Source organism: Hippopotamus amphibius, chromosome 17 (genome assembly GCF_030028045.1).
Source record: "Hippopotamus amphibius kiboko isolate mHipAmp2 chromosome 17, mHipAmp2.hap2, whole genome shotgun sequence".
Lineage (NCBI taxonomy): Eukaryota > Metazoa > Chordata > Mammalia > Artiodactyla > Hippopotamidae > Hippopotamus > Hippopotamus amphibius.
In genome coordinates this window covers 272,007-298,149 of record NC_080202.1, presented here as the reverse complement: position 1 = coordinate 298,149, position 26,143 = coordinate 272,007, and the positions used below count along the sequence as shown (strand labels likewise).

At 47.8% G+C, this 26,143-nt stretch overlaps 1 protein-coding gene across 5 annotated transcripts in view; it reads left to right on the top strand.

The window, feature by feature from the left end:
* Positions 1 to 25,531, top strand: part of DHRS7B (dehydrogenase/reductase 7B) — a 33,729-nt gene extending 8,198 nt beyond the window's left edge. For 4 of the 5 annotated variants that reach the window (XM_057717118.1, XM_057717119.1, XM_057717121.1 and 1 more), the window contains exons 2-7: positions 9,561 to 9,739; positions 13,908 to 14,017; positions 21,512 to 21,728; positions 22,151 to 22,243; positions 24,802 to 24,954; positions 25,109 to 25,531. In XM_057717118.1, coding sequence (XP_057573101.1) covers positions 9,561 to 9,739; positions 13,908 to 14,017; positions 21,512 to 21,728; positions 22,151 to 22,243; positions 24,802 to 24,954; positions 25,109 to 25,314 — 958 coding nt within the window. In that variant the 3' untranslated portion in view covers positions 25,315 to 25,531. Of the gene's footprint in view, positions 1 to 9,560; positions 9,740 to 13,907; positions 14,018 to 21,511; positions 21,729 to 22,150; positions 22,244 to 24,801; positions 24,955 to 25,028 lie in introns of all 5 variants that reach the window. The other variant, XM_057717122.1, reaches the window with a different exon arrangement.
* Positions 25,532 to 26,143: the final 612 nt, after the last annotated feature.

Below are 26,143 nucleotides of genomic sequence, written 5' to 3'. Positions count from 1 at the left end.
TACAAATTGTGGTACTTAATACTTTTCAGACAATGTTTCTCAAATGGTAACTCTCCAAAAAGTTTGTTAAAAAAAATTTTTTTTAACGCAGCTTTATAGGAAAATGTCTGTTATGTTCATTGGTATGTTGCATATGGTAGGATTTTGTATTGTGTAGACGCATCTCAATTAATGAAAAGGAGAATGAAAAAAAGAAGGTTGATTCATTGTTCATTGGTGCATAAGGAGAGATAAAGAAATTTAAACTACAGTTGACCCTTGAACAACACAGGTTTGAACTCCAAAATCCATTGGTTTAGTACAAGCAAGTTATTAAACAAAAAAACACAGCAACTATACCAGTCTCCAGAGGGGAAAATCATAATCTGGAGTTGCTGCAATGTAGTGTCTAAACTGACTACTGTTCAACAAAAAATTTATAAGACATGAAAAAATAAGAAAATGTGACTTGAACTCAAGGGGGAGAAAGCATTCAGTAGAAGCCGTCCCTGAGTTGGCCCAGATGTTGGACTTAGCAGACAAAGACTTCAAAACAGCTCTTATAAGTATGCCCAAAGAGGGCTTCCCAGGTGGCGCAGTGGTTAAGAATCTGCCTGCCAATGCAGGGGACACGGGTTCGAAACCTGGGCCAGGAAGATCCCACACGCCACTGAGCAACTAAGCATGTGTGCCAACTAGCTTGCACTCTAGAGCCTGTGAACCACAACTGCTGAAGCCCGCGTGCCTAGCGACTGTGCTCCACAACAAGAGAAGCCACTGCAATGAGAAACTGGCACACCACAACGAAGAGTAGCCCCTGCTTGCCACAACTAGAGAAAGCCCGTGCACAGCAATGAAGACCCAACATAGCCAAAAATAAAATAAATAATTAATTAAAAAAAATAATTACACACACATAAATCTTAAAAAAAATGTTCAAAGAACTAAAAGAAACCACATTTAAAGAGTTAAAGGAAAAGATGATGACACTGAATCTACAAATAGATAATCTGAATAAAGAGAATATAAAAGAGAACCAAGTGCCAACTCTGGAGTTGAAAGGTACAATAACTGAAATGAAAAAGCCTTTAGAGGGAGTCAATAGCAGATTTGAGATGGCAATCAGTAAACTTGAAAAAGATCAGTAGAAATGATCTAATCTAAAGGACAGAACAAAGATTGAAGACAAATTAACAGAACCTCAGAAATCCGTGGGACAACATCAAGGGTACTGACCTTTGGGAATCCCAGAAGAGGGGAGAGAATGGGGCAGGAAAAAAGTATTTGAAGAAATAATGTCCAGGACTTCCCTAGGGGCGCAGTGGCTAAGAATCCGCCTGCTCATGCAGGGGACACAGATTCGATCCCTGGTCCTGGAGGATCTCACATGCCAAGAAGCAACCAAGCCTGTGTGCCACAACTACTGAGCTTGCACTCTAGAGCCCTTGAGCCACAACTACTGAAGCCTGTGCAACTAGAACCTGTTTTGCAACAAGAGAAGCCACCGCAGTGAGAAGCCTGCACACTGCAATGAAGAGTAGCCCCCACTTGCCGCAACTAGAGACAGCCCGCGTACAGCAATGAAGACCCAACACAGCGAAAAATTTAAAAAAACAGAAACAAAAACAATAGCCAGGATATGGAAGCAACCTTAATGCCATCAACAGATGAATGGATAAAGAGGATGTGGTAGGGATGTACAATTGAATACTACTCAGCCATAAGAAAGAACGAAATAATGTAACTTGTGGCAACATGGATAGACCTAGAGGTTATCATACTAGTGAAGTAAGTCAGAAAGAGAAAGGCAAATACCATATGATCTCAGTTATATGTGGAATCTAAAAATATGACACAGGGACTTCCCGGTCGGTCCAGTGGTTAAGGCTCTGTGCTTCCACTGCAGGAGACATGGGTTCAATCACTGGTTGGGGAACTAAGATCCCGTGTGCCTTGTGGTGCGGCCAAAATAAAAAATAAATAGAATAAAAAATTGTTAAAGGACAACAACAACAAAATATGACACAAGTGAACATATCTACGAAACAGAAACAAACTCACAGATACAGAGAACAGATTTGTGATTGCCAGCAGGGTGGGGAGGGATGGACTGGGAGTTTGGGATTAGCGGATGCAAACTATTACATATACGATGGATAAACAACAAGGTCCTCCTGTATGGAACAGGGAACTATGTTTGATATCCTGTAATAAACCATAGTGGAAAAGAATATCAAAAAGAACGTATAGGGACTTCCCTGGTGGTCCAGCAGGTAAGACTATACGTTCCCAGTGCAGGGTTTGATCTGTAGTTGGGGAACTAGATCCCAGATGCAAGTCACAGCTAAGAGTTCGCATGCTGCAACTCAGAGTCCGCATGCCGCAACTCAGAGTCTGCATTGCAGCAATTAAGACCTGGTGCAGCCAAAATAAATAACAAATAAAAAAAAAAGAATATGTATAACTGAATCACTTTGCTGTACAGCAGTAGTTAACATTATAAATCAACTGTACGTCAATAAAATTTAAAATACTTTGTAGACTGTTCCCAGATGGCATGATTGTGTATTTCAAAACCTCAAAAGAATCGGCAAAAAACCTTTTGCTTTTTGACAGGTGCTCCTAATGCTGGTTGTGATTACACTGCAATGAGCAAAGTGACTCTGAGCCAGTGCATTCATTAAATATATTGGGAAGTGAGCCCTGGAACATTCTGGTGACTTACTCTGCAGTGACCCCGTCTCAGGTGTCACCAAGGGTCCAAATCAAGAGCCCACCCACCTTGCTGCCCCACGTAGATGCCACTACAACTTAACATTGGTCAGTTTGTTCCTCTTGGTCTTCTATTTGGTGGCATTTTTTAGCTAATTTTATTTTACAAGGTTGATAGAGTGTAGCTAATTACTCACTTTTCCAACCTCACTTTAGCAAAGTTGAGCATGAAGGAAAAGTTATAGAAACCCTCAAAGGCACACAAATAGCGAGCTCCCATACACCCCACTGCCCCATTTCAGCGTTTTGTCATAGTAAGAGGAAAGAAACTTACAGCTTTCATTTCTTGGCTCATAAATTTGATTTTAAAATTTGTTTGCTTTCACGTCATTCTCTGGCTAAGCTTATTAATGCTGACATGACTAGAAAATCTTTATTATTTAATAGTGTATATTGACTTTCTGGTTTAAATGCTGTTTAAAAAGATAGCCTTTATGCTGTTACATACTCTAGCAATAAACATGGTGAATTTATAAAAGACATTTTCAATGTAAGGTTTTTGTTTGTTTGTTTGTTTTTGTTTTTTAATACAGTCTCTGGAATTTGCCAAGTAATTTTTTTTCAAGCCTGAAAAGGCTCTGAGAGAGAAGTAAGGGGTGGAGGGGGATATGTATGGAGAAAAGTAAATCTGCCAGCAGTGTTTGGTGAAATAAACAGATTGAGTGATGACTTACTGTGGACCTGTCCTGAGGTGACATTGCTGTGTCCTTAGGGAGCTGTTTGGTGCCACGCTGGGAGATAAAGTGATAGGGCACTGGCTAGGCTATTTTTAAATGAAAGCTTAGAAGTTGGCTCTGGAAAGCCCTCTCAGGTTATTATATCTTCCCTCCTCCTTTAGCCCTTCCAGGATATGAGATTCCTTTCCATGTTTTATGGCATTAAATTCAGGACACTCTGAGTTTTACGTGGAAGCATTATAAAAACTGCTTCAGAGTAAAGGGCATTTCCTAGTTAAATTTCACAATTATGTTTTTCAGTTCCAGTGGCTAGGACTCCAAGCTCCCAATGCAGGGGACCCGGGTTCGATCCCTGGTCAGGGAACTAGATCCCACGTGCTGCAACTAAGAGTTTGCATGCTACAACTAAAGATCACATGTGCCACAACTAAGACCTGGCACAGCCAAATAAATAAATATTAAAAAATAATAATAACTTGGAACTGAGTGAACTGTGATCCTAAACAGTCTAAGAGAGGACAGTGGGCAGAGGCAAATAATTTATCTAAATTCATGAGGAAACTAATTTGTTAGAATTTTAAAATAATCTGATTTCAACCATGAGCCTGCTTGAAATTAGACAGCATTTAATGTTTAATCATTTATGAATGACATACTTAAATTTTTTTATTGTAATAAAATATACATAATTTAAATTTACCGTCTTAACCATTTTTAAGTGTATAGTTCAGAGGTATTAAATACATTTATAATGTTGTACCACCATCTGTCTCCAGAATTCTTTTCATCTTGCAAAACTGAAATTCTGTCCCCATTAAAAAATAACTCCTGGACTTCCTAGGTGGCGCAATGGTTAAGAATTCGCCTGTCAGTGCAGGGGACGTGAGTTTGAGCTCTGCTCTGGGAAGATTCCACATGTTTCGGAGCAACTAAGCCCGTGTGCCACAACTATTGAAGCCCACGCACCTAGAGCCTGTACTCCACAACAAGAGAAGCCACTACAATGAGGAGCCCTTGCACCACAATGAAGAGTAGCCCCAGCTCGCATCAACTAGAAAAAGCCCATGTGCAGCATCAAAGACCCAGCACAGCCAATAAATAAATTAATTAATTAATTAAGAAAAATAACTCCCCATTTCCCTCCATGCCCTCAGCCCCTGGCAACCCCCCATTCTACTTTCTGTCTTTAAGATTTTGACTACTTTGAGTATCTCATATAAGAGGGCTCATACACCATTTGCTTTTGTGTTTGGCTTATTTCAGTTAGCATAACGTCCTCAAGGTTCATCCATATTGTAGCATGTGTCAGAATTTCCTGCCTTTTTTAAGCTGAGTAAGATCCCATTGTATGTATATATCACATTTTGCTTATCCATTCATTGGTTGGTGGACGCTTGGGTTGTTTCTGTGTTTTATCTATTGTGACTAATGCTGCTGTGAACACAGGTGTACAGATATCTCTTTGAGATCCTGCTTCAATTCTTTTTAATTTTTTTGAGGAACCCTCATACTTTTTTCCATTGTTCATAGCATTTTACATGGTCACCCACAGTGTGTAGGGTTCTGACTTCTCTATTCTCCCACTTATCATTTTCTGTTTTATTGAGAGTACTCATGCTGATAGGTGTAAGGTGTTATCTCATTATCAGTTTTATTTGCATTTTACTAATGACTAGTGATATTGAGCATATCTTCATATACTTATTGGCTGTTTTTATGTCTTCTTTTGAGAAATGTCTAAGTCCTTTGCCCATTTTTGTATCAGGTTGTTTTTGTTTTTGAGTTTTTGTTTTTGTTTTGAGTTTTAGGAGTTCTGTATTTTAGATATTACTTCCTTATCAGATACATGATTTGAAAATATTTTTTGCCACCCTGTGGGTTACCTTTTTACTCTGAATAGTGTCTTTTAATGCACAACATTTAAAACTTTTCATGAACCAATTTATCTAGTTTTTCTTTTGTTACCTGTGCCTTTGGAGTCTTATCCAAGAAATCATTAACAAATCTAATGTCATGAAGCTCTTGCCTATGTTTTCTTCTAAGAAATATGTTTTAGGGCTTACATTTAGGTCCTTGATCCATTTTGAGTTAATTTTTGCATAAGGGTCCAACTTTGTTCTTTTGCATGTGGATAGCCAGTTTAAAAAATTTTTTTAATTTAACTTTATTTTTTAAATTTTTTGGCTGTGCCATGTGGCATGTGGGATCTTAGTTCCCCATCCAGGGATTGAACCCATGCCCCCTGCAGTGGAAGCATGCAGTCTTAAGCACTGGACTGCCAGGGAAGTCCCCAGATATCCAGTTTTCTTAGCATCATTTGTTTAAAAGACTATCCTTTCCCCACTGAATGGTCTTGACATCCCTGTCAAAAATTATGTGACCATAAGTGCAAAGGTTTATTCCTGGGCTCTCTATTCCATCGGTCTATGTCTGTCTGTGTGCCAGCACCACATTGTTTTGATATCAGGAAGTGGTTCTTCCAGCTTTTTTGTTCTTTGCCAAGATTCTTTTGACTGTTCAGGTACCTTTGAGATTCCATGTGAATTTTAGGATGAGTTTTTCTCTTTCTGCAAAAGACATTGTTGGGATTTTGATAGGGATTGAATTGAATCTGCTGGTTGCTTTGATTAGTATTGACATTTTAATAGGAGTCAGTGTTCCACTCCATGAACATGCTATGTGTTTCGATTTATTTCATGTCTTGTTTAATTTCTTTCAGCAATATTTTGTAGTTTTCGTTGTATAAATCTTTACCTCCTTGGTTAAGTTAATTCTTAAGTATTTAACTTTTTTAGTTGTTACTGTAAATGGAATTGTTTTTGTAATTTTTTTCAGATTGTTCACATATAGAGATACAATTGATTTTTTTGTGTTGACTTTGTGTCCTGCTACTTTGCTGAATTAATTTATTCTAAAACATTTTTAATATTCATTTAATTAATTTATGGCTGCATTGGGTTTTAGTTGCTATTCTAATACATTTTATTTTTAAATAAATTTATTTTTATTTATTTATTGGCTGTGTTGGGTCTTCGTTGCTGCACGTGGGCTTTCTCTAGTGGTAGTGAGCGGGGGCTACTCTTCATTGTGGTGCGCAGGCTTCTCATTGCGGTGGCTTCTGTTGTGGAGCATGGGCTCTAAGCACGTGGGCTTCAGTAGTTGTGGCACATGGGCTCAACAGTTGTGGCTCACGGGCTCTAGAGCACAGGCTCAGTGGTTGCGGCGCATGGGCTTTGTTGCTCCACAGCACGTGGGATCTTCCCGGAACAGGGATTGAACCTGTGTCCCCTGCATTGGCAGGCAGATTCTTAACCACTGGGCCACCAGGGAAGTCTCTATTCTAATACATTTTAAAACACGTTTTTGTGGAGTTCTTAGGGTTTCCTATATACAAGATCATATCATCTGCAAACAGATAATTTTACATTTTCCTCTCTAATTTAGATGCTTTTTCTTTCTTTTTATTGCCTAACTGCTCTGATTATAATTTTCAGTACTATGTTGAATAGAGGTGGCGAAAGTTGGCATCCTTGTTTCGTTCCTGACCTTAGAGGAAAAGCTTTCAGTCTTTCACCATTGAGTCTGATGTTTGATGTAGGTTTTTAATGTATGGTTCTTATTGTGTTGCGTAGTTTCCTTCTATTCTTATTTGTTGAGTGCTTTTATCATGAAAGTGGTGTTGAAATTTATCAAATGCTTTTTCTGCACTGATTGAGATGACCATGTGGTTCTTCCTACAGGTGATGGGGCATAGTATTGATTAGCTTTGTATGTTGAACCATCCTTGCATTCCAGGAACAAATCCCACATGCTCAGGATGTAGAATCCTTTTACTATACTGCTAAGTTTGGTTTGTTAGTTTTTTTTGTTGAGGATTTTGGTGTCAGTGTTCAAAAGGGATATTGGTCTGTGTTTTTGCTTGGTATCAGGGTATTGCTGGTCTCATGGAATGGGTTAGGAAGTGTTCTCTCCTAAAACTTGGGAGTCACAAGGTAGAGCTGCCCTGGGCCGGGCTGTGTGCCATGTGTCCAGCACACCAGTTTGGGTAGTTTTTCTTTTTTTTTTTAAAGTTAATTAATTAATTGATTTATTGGCTGCATTGGGTTTTTGTTGCTGCACACAGGCTATCTCTAGTTGCATCCAGCGGGGGCTATTCTTCATTGTGGTGTGCGGGCTTCTCATTTTGGTGGCTTCTCTTGTTGTGAAACACAGGCTCTAGGTGCTCAGGCTTCAGTAGTTGTGGCTCACGGGCTCTAGAGCGCAGGCTTAGTAGTTGTGGCACACAAGGCATGTGGATTCTTCCTGCACCAGGGATCAAATCCATGTCCCCTGTGTTGGCAGGCAGATTCTTAACCACTGCACCACCAGGGAAGTCCGGCATGCAAACTCTTAGTTTGGCACCTGGGATCTAGTTCCCTGACCAGGGATTGATCCTGGGCCCCCTGCATTGGGAACACAGTCTTAGCCACTGGAGCACCAGGGAAGTGAAGTTCCTTTTATTTCTTTTTCTTATCTGATTGCTATGACCAGGACTTCTAATACTATGTTGAAGAGTAGTGGTGAGAATTGGCATCTTGTCTTGTTTCAGATTTTCACAGGAAGGCTTTCAGCTTTTCACCATTGAGTATTATATTGGCTGTGGGCTTGTCATAAATAGCTTTTATTCTCTTGAGGTATGTTCTCTCTATACCCACTTTGGTAAGAATTTTTATCATGAATGGATTTTGAGTTTTACTGAATGCGTTTTCTGCATCTGTTGAGATGATCATGTGGCTTCTGTCTTTTGCTGACATGGTGAATCACACTGACTGATTTGCGTGTGTTGAACTGTCCTTATGACCCTGGGATGAGTCGCACTTGGTCGTGGTGTATGATCTTTCTTACGTGTTGTTGGATTCAGTTTGCTAATATCTCGTTGAGAATTTTTGCATCTGTATTTATCAAAGATATTGGCCTGTAATTTTCTTTTTTGGTGGTATCTTTGTCTGATTTTGGTATCAGGGTGATGGTGGCTTCATAGAATGTCTTTGGGAGTGTTCCTTCCTCTTCGATCTTTTGGAAGAGTTTGAGAAGGATCAGTATAAACGCTTCCTTGTACGTTTGGCAGAACTTGCCTCTGAAGCTACTTGGCCTTGGACTTTGTTTGTAGGGAGCTTTTTGTTTGTTTGTTTTATTTTGTTTTTTAACAGATTTTATTTCACTTCTAGTGATTGGTCTGTTCAAGTTATCTATTTCTTCTTGATTCAGTTTTGGTGGGCTGTATGTTTCTAGAAAGTTGTCCATTTCTTCTAGGTCGTTAAATTTATTGGCATATAATTGTTCATAGTCTCTCATGTTTTTTATAGTTCTGTGGTATCAGTTGTGATTTCTCCTCTTTCATGTCTTGTTTGTTTGGGTCTTCTCTCTTTCCTTCTTGGGAAGCCTGGCCATTGCTGTATTAATTTTGTTTATTCTTGCAAAGAACCAGCTCTTGGTTTTATAGATATATTTCTGTTGTTTTAATCTCTGTTTATGTCCTCTCTGGTCTTCAGTATCTCCTTTCTCTTGCTGACTTTAGGTTTTATTTGGCCCCATTTCCTTTTCTTTCTTTGTTGTTGTTGTTGTTGTTGTTGTTGTTTGGCCCTGCTGCATGGCTTGTGGGATTTTACAGTTCCCCAGCCAGGGACTGAACCTAGGCGCTTGGCACTGAGAGCGTGGAGTCTTGACCCCTGGACCATCAGGGAATTCCATGTTGGGTCACATTTTCTGTTACAAAACTTGGGGTGTGGGATTCTGCCTTCTGATAAAGTTGGGGTCTCTTTCTTCCGATTCATTTAATTAAACCAGAGGGCTTATAAAGGCATAAAAGTTAAATTGTAGTGCCCTATATGTTTAATGAATTTCCTGTATTTCATAAACCAGGGCCCCTTTCAGACAGCCTTGGAAATCTGCGTGCCGGGAAGCTGACTCCCGGGCTTTCAGCTCGTGGGGGCTTGTGTGGACGCCGGTGCTGGCCGCGTGCGCGGAGATCTTACCCGGAGCCCGGGCTGCGCACGAGAGAGCTGGGCTCCTGGTCAGGCTCCGGGGAGGAGAGCTGGCGGGTCCCTGGCGTCCTCCCACCTCGTCACAAAGGTTTCTGGTTTGTTCTTCCAGGAGGAGTCTGCTGAGGGCGAGGGGCATGGACTTCATCACCTCCACGGCCATCCTGCCGCTGCTGCTGGGCTGCGCGGGCGTCTTCAGCCTCTTCTCGCTGCTGCAGTGGCTGCGCGCGAGGGCCTACGTCCGCGACGCCGTGGTGGTCGTCACCGGCGCCACGTCGGGCCTGGGCCGAGGTGGGTCGCGGGGGGGGGGGGGTGAGGGGGTGACGCGGGGGGGGGGAGGGGGGTGACGCGGGGGCAGGGCCGGCGGCGCCAGTGCGCACGCGCGAGGCGGGCCGTGCCGGGCGGCTCGGGCGGCCCCGGGCCTGGGGCGGAGGCGGCGCTTCGGCGCGGTGAGCGGCGGCCCCGACCTGCGGGAGCCCGGGCGGCGGCTGCGCGTGCCCCGAGGGCGGCCGTGCGCATGTGGAGGCGCCCGGCTTTCCGAAACCGACACTGACCGGGAAGTTGTTTCTGCTCCGTGAGGGCCGCACAGAACGTGCCTTTTCCCGGGTCCGGCCGGCACCCCAGTGTACAGCTTTGGGGTCCCCCGCCCCTCCCGTCCCTTCCCGGGCCGGGGGCTCCAGCCGCGCCCGGGCGCCTGGCGGGTGGGGGCGGGTCAGGGAGGCCCCGCCTGCCTCTGCCGGGCGCTCCGGTTGAGCTCCGCTCTGGCCTGGTGACCACGTGGCGCCCCTGGGTCCCGGGCCCCCCCACGTGTGTGCTGACCGCGGCAGTGGCCCAGGGCAGGCGCAGAGGCGGCAGCATCTGCACACAGCGCCAGCCTTGCCCGCCCCCCGGGCTCGCGCTCAGTTCCCTGGAGCGAGGCCGAGGCGTGGCCTGAGTTGGGGTACACCCAGCGCCCTGCATCTCCTGGTTGGTGAGAGGACAGCCGGGGTGGCCCTGGGCCGCGTGCTGGGACAGACAGTTGTGAGGCAGCTTCCCTTCCCTCTGGGAGCCCGTGGTCTGTGCACAGAGGAAGGACTTCTCCCTGTGTGTTGCCCTCTCAGGACGGGTGTGCCCAGCGGGCCGGCCGGGGAGGCACCGAGGTGTGTGCTGGCTTGGGCTCACTTCCCTGAGTCCTCACAGCTGACACTGAGAGAGGGTGTGACGTGTCCTGGGACTTGTAGGCAGAGACCGCGAAGCCAGGGCTGGGGGAGGTGTCGGGGAGGGCCGTGGGCAGCGGGGGCGAGCAGGGCTTGCTGCACTTGGGAGCTGCGGGAGCACAGAGGAGCGGATGGGGAGTGGCCTGCAGGTGGCCAGGGCCCTGGGCAGGCTTCAGGGAGCAGGGGCCCGTGCCCGTACCCGTGTGGTGTTCAGGTGAGGTCTCGAGGCTGACCCAGGGTCCGTCATCAGATCTCCAGGCCCCAAGCCACAGCCGGGCCTCTGACCTTACTCAGATGCTAAATATAGGGTGTCAACAGCCGCTGCTCAGCCGCAGAGAGGAGCATTTTTTTTAACGTCCTTGAAGTGTGTCTGAGGGTTGGCTGTGAGGGAAATGCGTGCTGTGGTCTGCTGCGGGCGCTGTCCTCCCTTCATCTCGCGTTTCCTGCGACACCAGCGTCGGGAACGGGATGGAAGACACAGAGCCCGTGTGTCTTTGTGCGTCTTCGCTCTTCCCGCCACCTCCTGGATTCCATCGGAGGGCCGGGGGGCTGTGTATCTCCTCCCCGCTGGCCATCTCAGTACAAACACCCTCCCTGACTGCGCGGGAGGTGTGGGGAGGAGACCCCGGCTGCCCTCGTGGCTCTGCCCACCGTCGGCGGCCCGGGAAGCCTGGGTGCCGTGCTGAGTGTTGAGACAGCTCTCTGTGTCTCTCCTGCCGTGTCCTCAGGCTTATCCTTGTGGAACAGCAGGACACTGGATGAAGGGACACATCTCAGCCCCAAGGCCATGTACAGCTGGTGGATTTATAGGCTGGGAGTGCTGGTGGCCTGGGGACCAGCTGGCCGCCCAAGATAAATGTGTCCTTTCCCTCCGCCCTCCTGCCTCTTTGTATCAGCTTTTTCAAGAAAGGAAAATGGAATTTTCCCAGTCTGTTGTTTGCATTTCTGTCACTCTCTACACAAACTTTAATTTCCTCCCTTTTGGCTTTGCTGGGAAACAAAGCATAAGCAGAACGCAGGTGACCGGTTTCCAGAGCTGTTTAGACACCTGCGTGTCCCCCACCTTGGATCTTGGTGGCACCTCACAGAATGTCTGCTGTGGTGGTCAGGTCAGGACACAGTGGGGTGAGGAAGCCAGCAGGAGTGACAGGAAACTGGCCTCAGGACAGCTGGGGCTCCCCTGTGAGAGCAGCCCCGCCCCCACCCCCAGGAGGCTCAGTGGGGCAGGCTGGGACAGGGGTTGTGACCCAGCTAGACCACCCGGGGTCAGAGCAGAGGCTACAGCTCAGCCTGAGTTTGTGCCCTTGGTCACGATGAGCTTCAAAGAAGACAACTCTGCACGCCTGCACGTGCACTGATTTAGTCACCCTGAACCTCCTTCCAGAAAGCTCCATGTGGGGATGGCAAGTAAAGCTGCAGGAGGAGCCGCATCTGGAAAGAGGGCTTTGCTGCCAGGAACCTCCTGCCTCCTTTCCTGAGGACGCAGGTGTTCTCCCCGCCTTGCTTTCGACACTTTGGTGGGGGAGGACCCCACCTGGACCCCGGAGCCGCCTCCCTTCCTGGATGCCCGACCTTCCCGTGGGCTCCCGGGGCCAGCCTGCCCCTCTGCTTGACTGCCTGGTCCCTGAGACTCAGTCTGGGACCTGAGGGTGGCTGCATGGTCAGCTGGGGCCGACGGGGCTGCGCAGACCTGAGGGAGACTAGGCCTCTGGTGAGAACAGGCTGTGCCCCTTTAAACCCCATGCTTCCGTTTGCACCAACAGCCAGTTTTTAGAACATTTTAAAAAGGCAGCTTAGAAATACACACACAGTGCTTTTGTAGTGCTTTCTGTCTACACAGTGCTGACCGTGTCTGCTGTAACTCGCTCAGTCCCAGAGCTGCTCACGTGCGTCTGCAGAACGGGAAAGTGGAGACGAAGAGGGCCAGTCGGGGTCGGGAGTCTGAGTTGGACACGGGACGTCTCGCTCACGTCTGTCCTCTTGATGGACCGTGCTGCTCTCCAGGGCTGTGAGCTTCGGGGCAGTACATAGCTGGCCGTGTTTGGGGGCAGGGCGAGAGAACCTCACCCCCTGCTTTCTTCCCCTCCCGGCCCCCTCCCGTCTGGCCTAGTCCAAGTGATGCTGTGCCCGCCGTGGCTGATCTGGTCCCTCCCTGAGATTGTGACACCAGAGCTTGGAGGGACCCGTCCAAGGTCCCCTTGTCTGGCCCGGGAGTGGTGTCCACGGGAACCCACTGCAGCCCTGCCCCCATCACGTGGAGAGGCCCGGCTGGGAGTGAAGTGGGAAGGGGCCGGCCAGCATCCAGAGAGCCCGTTCCCGCTGCCCGGGACCCTGGGCAGCCGCCACTCCTGCCCCTCCCATCTGGACCATTCAGCTCCTCCTCTTAGTTCTTGAGCCACCCTGGAATCCTCCTGATAAGTCCTCTTTTCTTTGTTGTTTTGTTTTGTTCTTGCTTTGCCCCGGTGAGTTGAGTCTCTTTTCTTGTCACCAAAGAACACTAAGAGGTACCCAGATAGTTTTGGGCTCTCCCCCGCTGTGGTCTTAGTCAGTTGTCACCTGGATGTTGTCGTGACTCAGAAGAGCCTGGTCTCGTCCCCCTCCAACCCCCCAGCAGGAGGGACCCTTTTAAAATAACGCCCCCCTGCTGTGGGCACTCAGCACGTTTCAGCTCTAACCTCCTGGCGAGGCTGTGAGCCTCCCCACTTTCTGTCCCCGCTGCGTGTGTCCACGGCCTCGGGAGGAACGGCCTGCAGGCTCAGGCCTGGGGGGCCTCCCTGCTCACTCTCACCAGAGGCCTGTGGCCCTGTGCGTCCTACAGAACTACAGAAGCGCCCCTGGCAGGTGTGTGCCTGTTGTGTGGAGGTGACGGCGTCCCCCAGCTGGTGCGGCCTGACCGGCAGGCCCGTCCCTTGCCTCGCTGAGCTGCCTCGCTGTGAAAGTGGGCATGCTGCTTGCAGGGTGGATCAGAGCCAAAGATCACGCTGGAAGGTTCTGAGCCGGGTACCTCGCAGTCGTCCCCCAGCTCCTGCCTCCCTCCTGACCGTGGACGTCTGTCGTAGCCCTGAACGTGGCCTCTCCGATGGCAGCAGCAGAGCTCCCCGTGCCTGGGCCCGGACTCCCGGCGCCCACACCTGTCCACAGCAGGGCCGATACCGGTGGTTGGGGAAGAAATGGCCCTGCGGTCTGAGGCTGGGGAGGTGGGGATTGATAGGGGTGAAGGCCTAGATCCCTCCGGCTTCCAAGCTGCTTTCTTCTTCCCCTAGAATGTGCCAGAGCTTTCCACGCTGCCGGTGCTAAGCTGGTGCTCTGCGGCCGGAACGCCAAGGCCCTGGAGGAGCTCACCCAGGAACTGGCTGCTTCCCGGGCTACTGAGGTGAGCCCAGGGGTGGTTTTCGTGGGGAAGAGGTGCAGCCCCTGCTCTGAGGGCCGTGCCTCCGTGCAGGGGAGGCAACCGGTCTCCTCGGCAAACTGGGCTCAAATCCACCACTTTCTAGCACCGCGCGTTTAGGGAGGTCCCTCTGTGAGTGCAATTGTGGGAAAATACACATAATATTTATCACTTAAATCACGTATAAGCTTACAGGTCAGTGGTAGTGAGTACACTCACAGTGTCTGTGGTGATCACTGCTGTCTGTCCCCAGCAAAACCTGTGTTCCTGTGAAGCAGTCCTCTTTCCTCCTCTTCCCAGGCCTTGGAAGCCTCTGTTGTACTTTCTATGAATTTGCCTCTTCTAGATGCCTCACATGAGTGGAAAAACTTGTCTTTCTGTGACTGACGTCTTCAGGGTTCACCCATAGCACAGCGTGTGTCCGAACCTCTCTTTTTGAGGGAACAGTACTCCACTGTGTGTGTAGATGTACCCCACTTGGTCTGTCCATTCATTTCTTGATGTCCACAGGCTGTTCCCACCTTTTGGCTGTTGTGAATAATGCTTGGGTGTATGTGTGTCTGTGTGAGCCCCTGCTTTCAGCTTTTTTGGATATATACCTGGGAGTGGAATGGTGGGGTATGTGGTAGTTTTAGGTGTAACTTTTTGAGGAACCGCAAAGTGTATTCCACTGCAGCTGCACCATTTGACATTCCCACCAGCAGTGCACAAGGGTTCTGACGTCACATCCTTGACAGCAGTTGTTATTTTCTTTTTTTTTTCTTTGCCATGCCACACGGCATGTGGGGTCTTAGTTCTCTCACGAGGGGTGAACCCGTGCCCCCTGCAGTGAAGTGCGGAGTCGTAACCACTGGACCGCCGGGGAAGGTCGATCCCTGTTTGTTGGTTTTTTCATGATACATATCCTAGGAGATAAAAGTGGCATCTCATTGTGGCTTTGACTTGCATTTCCCTAATTACGGTGATGCTGAGCATCTTTTCATGTGCTTATTCATATATTTTCTTTGGAGAAATGTGAATTCAAGTCCTTTTCCTGATTTTTAATCAGGTTGTCTACTGTGGAGTTGAGGAGCTCTCTGTGTGTTCTAGATATTAATCTCTTACTAAATATATGAGCTGGGAGTATATTCTCCCATTCGCTAGATTGTCTTTTCACTTGTTAGTATCCTTTCTTGCACAAAAGTTTTCAATTTTAATGAAGCCCGGTTTATCATTTTTGCTCTTGTTGCCTGTAGTTCAGTGTCATGTCTCTGAGGTTCTTGCCAAACCCAAAGTTAGGAAAGTTAGGAAGATTGTCCCCAGAGTTTTATCCTAAGAGTTCTGTTTGTTTGGGTTTTTTTTAAATTAATTAATTAATTTTATTGGCTGTGTTGGGTCTCCGTTGCTGCACACGGGCTTTCTCTAGTTGCGGTGAGCAGGGGCCACTCTTCCTTGTGGTGCGTGGGCTTCTCATTGTGGTGACCTCTCCTGTTGCAGAGCACAGGCTCCAGGCACGTGGGCTTCAGTAGTTGCGGCACATGGGCTCAATAGTTGTGGCTCACGGGCTCTAGAGTGCAGGCTCAATAGTTGTGGTTCACGGGCTTAGTTGCTCCGCGGCATGCGGTATCTTCCCAGGGCAGGGATCGAACCCGTGTTCCTTGCATTGGCAGGCGGATTCTTACCCACTTCGCCACCTAGGAAGTCAGGGTTCTGTATTTTTAACCCCTACATTTAAGCCTTTGATCCACTTGAGGTAATTTTTGTACATGGAGTTAGGGAAGGTTCCAGCTTCATTCCTTTGCATGTGGATAATCCAGTTTTCCCAGCAATTCCTTTCCCTCTTGAGTGGCCTTGGCAATCTTGTCAAAAATCAGTTGATCATATATTTGAGGGTTTATTTCTAGGCTCTGTATTCTATCCTCCTGGTCTATATGCCTGTCCTTATGTTAGTACTGCATTGTTTTAATTAATGTAGCTCTGTACTAAGTTTCAAAGATGGGAAGTGTGAATCTTCCAACTTTGTTCTTGTCTTCAAGATTGTTCTACTATTCCTGAATAGCCATTGGAATTCCATGTGGATTTTAGGATTTTTTTTTTTTTCTATTTCTGCCAAAAATGCCATTGAGATTTTCATAGGATTTGTGTTGTCTGTAGATCACTTTGTATAGTATTGACATCTTAACAATGTCAAGTCTTCCAATCCATGAAAATGGGATGTCTTTCTGTGTATTTAGGTTTTCTTTCATTTTTATCACCAGTGTTTTGTAGCCTTCAATGTACAAATCTTTCACCTCCTTAGTCAGATTTATTCATGTGTTTAATTATTTCAGCTGCTATTGTAAATAGCCTTGCTTTCTTGAGTTCCTTTTCAGATCATTCATTGCTGGTGTGTACAAACACAGATGGGTTTTTTTGTTGTTGATCTTGTGTCCTGCAGCTCTACTGAATTGATGTATTAGCTCTAATAGCTTTCTGTGGATTCCTTGGGATTTTCTGTGTATGGAATCATGTCCTCTGTGAATAGTTGTACTTTACCCTTTTCAATTTGGGTGCCTTTTATTCTTGTCTAATTGCTCTGATTAGAACAATCTGTTGAATAGCTGCAGTGAAAGCAGATATCCTGTCTTGTTCTGGACCACAGGGGAACCTTTCAGTCTTACACCATTGAACATGATGTTAGTTGTAAGTTTTTCATAAACACCTTCTACTGTGTTGGGGAATTTCCCCTCTATTCCTGGTTTTCTGTGAATTTTTATCATGAAAGGGTGTTGGATTTTGTCAGATTTCTGCACCAGTTGAGATGGTTTTGTGGTTCTTTCTCCTTCATTCTATGAATGAAATGTGTTCTATTGATTGATTTCCTTCTGTGAAACCACCCTTGCACTGCTAAGATAAAGTCCACGTGTTTGAGATGAATAATCCTTTTAATATGCTGTTGAATTTGACTTCTTAGTATTTTGTTGAGGATTTTAGCATCTATATTCATAAAGGATTTTGGTGTGTAATTTTCTTGTGGTGTCTTGATCTGGCCTTGGTAGCAGAGTAATGCCGGCCTCACAGAATGATCAATAAGTGTTTTCCCCTCTCCAGTGTTTTGGAAGAGTATAAGTATTGGTGTTAGTTTTTCTATGAAATTTGGTAAAAGTCACCAGTGAATTTGGTTCAGGATATTTTTTGTGGGAGGTTTTAGGTTACTGAATCAGTTTCTACCTGTCATATGTCTGCCGAGTTTTTCTGTTTCTTCTTGAGTCAGTTTATGTAATTTGTGTGTTTCCAGGAATCTGTCCATTTCTTTTAGGTTACCTAATTTGTTGGCATAAAGTTGTTCATAATATTCTCTTATAATCTTTTTTTTTTAATATATGTAAGGTTCTACTTTCTAATTTTAGTTATTTGCATCTTCTCTCTTTTTTTTTTTTTTTGTCTAGCTAATGGTTTCTCAATTTTGTTGGGATCTTTTCAGAGCACCAACTTATTTAATTCGTTTTCTTTATTTTCTATTCCATATATATATATATATATATATATATTTTTTTTTTTTTTTTTACTTATTTATTTATTTGGCTGTGCCAGGCCTTTAGTTGCAGCACATGGGATCTCTTACTTGCAGCATGCAGGATCTAGTTCCCTGACCAGGAATCGAACCCAGGCCCCCTGCACTGGGAGCATGGAGTCTTAACTTCAGGACCACCAGGGAAGTCCCCTATATTTTGTCTGTCTTCTCTCTAATCTTTATTATTTCCTTCCTCTGCTAGCTTTGGGTTTAGTCTTCTCTGTTTCCCTAAGGTGCAAAGTTATGTTATTGACTTGAGATCTTTTTTTGGCTGTGCTGCACGGCATGTGGGATCTCAGCTCCCTGACCAGGGATCAGACCCACACTCCCTGCATGGGGAGCATGGAGTCTTAACTGCTGGACTGCCAGGGAATCCCCTTTCTGTTTGTTTAATATGGTCATTTACAGCTGTGAGTTTCCCTCTCAGCACAGCATTCACTGCATCCTGTAAGTTTTGGTACATTTCCCTTTTCATTTTGTTCTAAATAGCCTCTAATGTCCCTTGGGAGTTCCTTTCCTAGGCAGCAGTTGTTTCATGCCTCCTTTTTTCCAGTTTGCCTGGTGTTATTGGTTCCCAGCTTCATCACTCTGTGGGTGGAGAAGTTAATCCTCATGATGTTTGTCTTTTAAACTCTGTTGAGACTTGTTTGTGGCCTAACATGGCCTGTCCTGGAGGATGTTCTGTGTGTGCTTGGGAAGAATATGTATCACACTGTTGTTGGGTGGGGTGTTCTAGATATGTCTGTTAGGTCCAGTTTGTTTATAGTGTTGTTCAGGTCATCTGTTTCCTAATTGATCTGTCTGGTGGTTCTATCCTTTGTTGAAAGTGGGGTATTGAAATATCAAAATATTATTGTAGAATTGTTTATTTCCCCCTTCAGTTCTGTTGATTTTTGCTTCCTCTACTTTGAGGGTCTGTTATTAGGTACATGAGTGTTTTTGTTATATCTTGTTGCTGTAGTGTACCTTTTAACATTAAATCAAACATTATATAATGTCTTTCTTTGTCTCTTGTAACCTTTTTTAACTTAAACTATTTTTTTTTGTCTGATATTAGTATAGGCACCTAGCTCTCTTTTGGTTACCATTTATTTATTTATTTATTTTTTAAAATTTATTTATTTATTGGCTGCGTTGGGTCTTCGTTGCTGCACACAGGCTTTCTCTAGTTGCTGCGAGTGGGGGCTACTCTTCATTGTGGGGCACAGCTTCTCTTGTTGTACAGCATGGACTCTAGGTGCATGGGCTTCAATAGTTGCAGCACGTGGGCTTAATAGTTGTGGCTCACAGGCTCTAGAGCACAGGCTCAGTAGTTGTGGCACATGGGCTTAGCTGCTCTGTGGCATGTGGGATCTTCCCAGAGCAGGGCTCAAACCCATGCCCCCTGCATTGGCAGGTGGATTCTTAACCACTGCACCACCTAGGAAGTCCCCTTGGTTACTATTTAAATGGAATATCTCTTTTCATGCTTCTACTGTCAATCTATTTCTGTCTTTGGATCTAAAGTGAGTCTCTTAAAGACAGCATATAGTTAGTTTTTTGTTGTTGTTGTTTTAGTCCATTCTGCCAATCTGTCTTTTGATTAGAGGGTTTAAACTATTTACATTTAAAGTAATTACTATTTAAGAGGGACTTCTGCTGTTTTGCTCTTTGTTTTCTGTATGTCTTGTGGCTTTTTTCTTCCTCATTTCTTGCATTACTCTCTTTCGCGTTTAGTTGATTTTTTTAGGAGTGAAATGCTTTGATTCCCTTCCCATTTCCTTACATGTATATTCTGTAGCTATTTTCTATGTGATTATCATGGAGATTATATTGCATACCCTGAAGCTATACAAATCTAATTTGAATTTATACCAACTTAATGTCAGTAGCACACAAAGAGCTGTATACAGCTCTTTCCTCCCCCATTTCTGCTATTCATGTCATAGATTACATCTTTATACATTGCTTGTCCAGTAACATAGGTTGATAATAGTTTTAAAATGTATTTGTCAACTAAATTGTGTAGAAAATAAAGAGTTACAATCCAAAGTTACAGTCCTACTAGCTTTTATAATTGCCCATGTGTTTATTTTCCTGGAGATCCTTATTTCTTCAAATGGCTTTGAGTTACACTGTCTACCCTCCTTTCATTTCAAACCTGGAAGACTTCATTTAGCACTTCTTGCAGGCATGTCTAGTGGTAACAAACTCCCTCAGCTTTTGTTTATCTGGGAACTTCAATTTCTCCCTCATTTTGAAGCTGTAGAATACAGATACTGAATTCTTGGTTGGCATTTTTTTTCTTTCAGTACTTTGAATATATCAACCCATGGTCTTCTGACCTCCAAGGTTTCTAATGAGAAATCAGCTGAGAGTCTTACAAGGGTTTCTTTCCTGTGAGGAGTAGTTTCTCCCTTGCAGTTTGCAGATTCTCTGTCATCTGATTGTGACTGTGAGGTGACACAGTGTGGGTCTCTGAGTTTATCCTGCTTGGTGTTGAGCTTCTTGGATGTGTAGATTTGTGTCCTTCATTAAATTTGGGAATTTTTCAGCAGTTATTTCTTCCAGTGTTTGCTCTGCCCCTTTCTCTCTCTCTCTTCCTCAGATTCCCACAAGGAGTGTGTTGGTCCACGTGATGGTGTCCCACAGATCCCTTAGGCTCTGCTCACTTTTCTTTATCGTTTTTGTTCTCAGATTTGATCATGTCAGTTGTTCCCCTCTTCAGGTTCATGGGTTCTCTCTTCTACTTGCTCAAATCTGCTTTTGAACGCCTCTAGGGTCTTTTTCATTTCAGTTATTGTACTTCTGAGCTCCAGAATTTTTTAATAATTTCTGTTTCTAGTGATGTTCTCATTTTGTTATACATCAGTTTCCTGCCTTTGTCCACATCTTCCTTCAGCATTTTGAGTATCTTTAAGACAGCTGTTTTAAAGTCTTTGTCCAGTAAGTTCATTGTCTGGAGTTCCTGAGGAATGTTTTCTGGGGATTTATCTACATTTTTGAATATCAAAAAAGCAGGTGCAACTCCTTTAAACCTGTTGGAAACCACTTTAGCTGGTGCTGGTTAAAACAGTGCAGCCTGGCTCCGTGTGCAGCTCGGCGATCAGAACAGCCTCCGCCATCAGTTGCAGCCCTGATATTTGGAAGACAAGGTCTTTATTGTCTGCCTTGGCTCCCTCAAGCTGCATGAGAAATGTGGGTTGCCTTCCCCACAGCTGCCCACCACAGGGGTGGGGCCACCATGGAGCTTCTGGTTCAGATTGGCCAGAATTGTCTATACTTTGCCAGCTGAGCACTCCCCTGGAAGCTGCAAGCGTTCAAGCAGACTTCAGAGTCATGAAGTCATCACTTTACCCCAGAGAGGTGCTGCTGGTGCAGCGGTCCAGGCAGAGGGAGGGATCCCGGTGTGTCCTCTGTGTCCTCTGATGCCCCACCCCCTCCCTCATCTTCTCAGACCTTGGGACAGCCCCTGAGTTAGACTGCTTGGCTAGTCATTCTCTCCTTGTGACATTCTTTATGGTTATAGAATTTGTCTGTCTTTCCCATGAGACCGTATGCTTTAGGAGGAAACACGTCTGTCTTGCTTTCTGCCATGTTCCCAGTGTCAGGCACATAGGAGCGTATAAAATTTTTCACGAACATAGAATGAAACTGACTTGGCCTGAGAAGGATAACATTTCTGTGACGCAGGACAGCGTGCAGCGCCGTGCTGGCCCAGGGTGGCAAGGGCGGCCGTTTCCATCATACGTGACCCCAGCCCCACGGCACTCAGTCCGTTCAGGACAGAGGCTGCCCAGGTCAGGTGTGAGCAGGGTAGGCAGGCTCCTCCAGGGCACGTCCTTCAGAGGAGAAGTGCTGCGGCCTGTCCCTCCGTGCCCGGGCCCTCCCAGGACAGAGGAGCAGAGCCTGTGGCTACCATGCCTGTTGCCCTGAAGGTACATTTGGCTTCTGTCGTACTTGACCAGGTGCAGACGCACAAGCCTTACACAGTGACCTTCGACCTCACAGACCCTGGGGCCATCGCGGGGGCTGCTGCGGAGATCCTGCTGTGCTTTGGCTACGTGGATGTGCTCATCAACAATGCTGGCGTCAGCTACCGCGGCGCCATCGTGGACACCAGCCTGGACGTGGACAAGAGAGTCATGGAGACAAACTACTTTGGTCCCGTTGCTCTGACAAAAGGTAATGGACTCGGGTAAAAGGAAGACAAGCACAGGCATGTCGCACTCTTTGTGTTTCCCTTGGTCCTTCCTCCTGCACCTGGCCGGTCCTTCCTCCTGCACCTGGCCTGTCCACCTAGTTGACCCTGGAGTCAGTGCTGTCCTGACAGCCTGGGTGTTGGCTTTTCTGGGCTCTGATTTGCATTTTCTTCATCTGCTTTATGGCCTTACGTTGAGATGTTCTCCTCAGTGACAGCCTCCGTGTCCTTCCACTGTGTGTGCAAACCTACAGAGGGGGGGCCTGCTGATGTCCAGCTGCGATTCTCACTCCAGGGAGAGGCCCTCCCTCCCCCTCCAGGTGCAGGGGGCCAAGAGTGCCAGCACACACGGTCCTCCGCCGGGCTCTCGGCGTGAGCTGCGGTGACCCCTGCCCTCTCCCCCCAGCGCTCCTGCCCTCCATGATCAGAAGGCGCCAGGGCCACGTCGTCGCCATCAGCAGCATCCAGGGCAAAATCAGCCTTCCTTTCCGATCCGCATGTGAGTACTGCCTTCTCCTTCCCACGCTTCCTTTATTGCTTTCTCCTGATTGTAAACACAACACGTTTACCATCCGGAATTCAGACATTAGAGAAGCCCTCAGCACAGAACGTGCAGGGGCGGCGTCAGCACGTGCTGTGAACAGAGGCCTGGGCTCAGCCCCAGCCCCACACCCCACGCCACCTGCGATCTCGTGCCGTGGCCCCAGAGCTGTGCCCCCTGCGTGTCGGCTCTGCCCACTGTCGGCCCACAGGTGCTGCCCTGCCACCACGTTACTGCACCTGCCTCTGTAATAATTCTACCCGTGACCAAACATGCAAAACTGGGGCACGTCATATGCAGGTTTGTGGCTCGCCTGTTCCGCCTGACAGTCTCTCTCTGCATCAGCACGTGCGGATTTCCCTCGTTCCTTTACGTGGATGTTCAGTCATTCGCTGAATGCACGTGGCAGAATTCCCTTAGTAGGTTTCTTGACACGTGAGGATTTTCATTCCTCTGGTCGGTGACCAGCAGCAACGATGTGCTGTATACGACATCCTTCACTATTTTTATCTCTGAGCACTCGTGGGACGGTTTCAGTAAGGTTAGTTCAAAAAAGTGGAAGTAAGACCAAAAGGCACTGTCAGTTTGACTTCAGTTCAGACTCTCACCTCCCTGCGTGAGCGGCTACACTGAAACATTGAGCACCAGCAAGCAGGTTCTGCTTTTGTTAAAAGATTTTAAAGTTAATTCCACAGACTGTCCTGGTAACTTGTGTATTTTGCTTCACTGTCTGCAAGGAAATGCTCAGTTGTCACAGTCTCCCCACCTCCAGACGCTTGATGCAGCTGAGGACGGGGTTGGGGACAGGGCGCAGCTGCCTCCGCACCTGGAAAGGGCAGCCACGCACGCCCAGCTGGACGGCTGGCAGCCACCTGTGAGCCCTCGCCCAGTGCGGCCCTCCTCCCGGTGGCGCTGTGTGCGCGAGGCCCACCGCCAGACGTGTCTGAGCCGCACTGCCCCCCTCACGTCACCGTACAGCCCCCTGGCCGTGCTCGAGGTGACGTGAGACACCGCGCCTGTTTCTGGGGTGCTTATTCCGTCTGTCAGTTTGCTCTCTTACTCCGCTGCCACAGGACAGCCGCCTGAGGCTGCTTGGGTGGCTCAGGGATAGGTGTGTAGGTATCACACGTGACAGAGCAGATGAAGGAACTCAGGGGAAAGGGTACAGTGTTTTTGTACTGAATTATTTCCAAACTTCACTTGGATTTAGTCTCACTGAGTTTTGTGTGCTCTTGGCTATGACTGCATAGGTCACACTTGGTTGTTGTTCTGGGCACTTTATAACCACCAGGCCGGACAAGGCGGTGCCTCCCGGGCATGTCGGCCAACCCAACGGGCAGCGGTCTCCCCACCCATGAAGTGGGGGTGGCTTTGTGTACCTCTCGGGGCTGTTGTGAGGTCGAGTGCGGGGGTCCAGGAGGCGTGTTGAGCACGTGGCGCCCCGGAGACCACAGTCATGGTGTTTAGGTCAGTATGCAGCCTGGCCGAGGACCTGCAGCCCGAGAGCCGTGGAGAGCGGGCATCAGGGAGGCCCCCAGGTGGCTCAGTCCTCTCGGGCCGCGGCCTGGGCCGTGCCTCTGGAATCTCGAGCCACCCACCCGCAAAGCGCTCGTCCAGCCAGGCCGCTGCTCCGGAGGCTGTGGTGAGTCTGGACGCTGTGGAGCTGCTCACGGGACCTACGGTCACCTACAGCCTGGTGGGGGTCCTTTCCTGCCTCCAGCGTGTGGTCTCTGAATCTGGAAACTGTCAGTGGAGATGCTGTTTCCCAGGAATGTCATCGTAGGGTCCCTCTGTCCCCCCTCGGAGCACCTGACAGCTTGTGGTGAGGCTGCCACTGGAGAGCAGGTGTGGCCTTTCAGACAAAAGACGTGAGCAGGCCAGGTGCAGGTTTGTACGCACGCTCCCACGCGTGTAGGGAGCCTCCCTGGACACACGGTCTCAGTGTGGCCTGTGACCACGAGGAGCACAGCGGCCCCCTCCCCGCCGGAGAGAGCTCCGTGCAGAACTGACACAGAAACAGGCAGTGTGAGGCCATGTCCGCACAAACATGACTTCTCTGTCGCATCCCGTGTAGGTACCTAGTTGATGGGAGAAACGAATCCTGAGAAACCAGCAGCCTGGCTTCCTCTGGGGAACTGCACTAGAAGGCAGGGGGGACTTTCACGTCATTACTTTATTTCCTCCTGAATTATTTGAATGTTTTACACCCAGTAGGCATTACATTTTTTTTTCTTTTAAAACTTTTAATTTAGATTAAGTTCACACTTAATAATTGCAGGAACAATACAAAGAATGAACCCTTCCTATGCATTCTCAGTGGTTCACGTGTGACCGTGTATGCTGTGTCATGTGTGTGTGTGTGTGAGCACATGTATGTGAAAGTAACATGTACAGCGTTTTCCCTGAACCACAGGGGAGCAGACCTGCCCAAGGCCCAGGCCGGGCGCCTCTGACTCAGGGAGTGAACGCACCCCCGCCCCTCCCTCACCTGCCTCTCTGGCCACTGACCTTCGCAGATGCGGCCTCCAAACACGCGACCCAGGCCTTCTTCGACTGTCTGCGGGCCGAGGTGGAGCAGCATGACATCGAGGTGACCGTCGTCAGCCCCGGCTACATCCGCACCAACCTCTCCCTCAACGCTGTCGCAGCCGACGGGTCCAAGTACGGAGGTGAGGCCCTGGCGTCCCTTTTCTTCTGCGAAAAGCTACCTGATGATTCTGTGGTTGTTTTCATTTTCTTTTAGAATGCGAGTTTAAAACGAAGCCACTCGACAGGTGGGTGCTGAGCACAGACCTGAGCTCAGCGAGTCTCTCGTTTCCTCAGTGATGGACGAGACCACGGCCCAGGGCCGAAGCCCTGCGCAGGTGGCCCGAGACGTGCTGGCTGCCGTGGGGAAGAAGAAGAAGGATGTGGTTCTGGCCAACGTGGCACCTTCCCTGGCTGTTTACCTGCGAACTCTGGCTCCTGGGCTCTTCTTCAGCCTCATGGCCTCCCGGGCCAGGAAGGAGCGGAAACCCAAGCACTGCTAGTCCCGTGTGGGCAGGGTGGCAGCGCTGCTGCTCCATGGGGACAGGTGTGCATGCAGAGACCACCCTGGATTCGTGCCTCATGGGAGGGCCTGGAGGGAGGCCCGCTTCTCCTGCAGGACCCCCGCCTGTCCTGCTGGGGGAGGACAGGATTCCTCCCAGGGGAGGAGTAAAATGCATCTGGCTCTAAACTCTACAACATGAAATAAAGGAATGAACCACACAAAATAATGAGCCTGGGAGCTGTGGTCTCTGAGGGCAGGCAGAACCACACCTTTGAATTTGGGTTTTGGGATCAGAAGACAGCCTGATGTCACCTGACCCAGTTTTCATATTTGACTCACCCAGTGCTGGGGGCAGAGCACATGTCCTGGGGCTTGAGAAGGCTACAGCCTTTCACACCGTTTACAGGGTCTCCCAGCAAACATTCAGCACAGCAAACGGTCAGAATGTGACTGGCCCCTCGACGTGTCCCATTCAGTGCGCTGGAGCTGCCCGTCTGCACCTGGATTCCGGCGGCATTTCCGGCAGTGGCTTCTGCTCAGCTGCCCCGAGGTGGCCACAGCTTGTCCGCCTCTAGCTGCCTCCCCCATGAACCTGATGTGCAGGTAGAGCCTGGGCTCCCTTTCCAAATCTGGTGTTTATTACAAAAACACCTCCCGTTCCCACCCAGCAGGCTCAGGAGGGTGGTGGGCGCTGCATGGTCGAGACAAGGTCTGTCCAGGATCACTGCCAGCTAAAAACCCTTGTTCCAGACCATTTGCCACCCAGCACCCAACTGAGGGACTAGCATTTCCAGGCCCTTTGGAATTAAGTCAAAGTTTCTCAAACT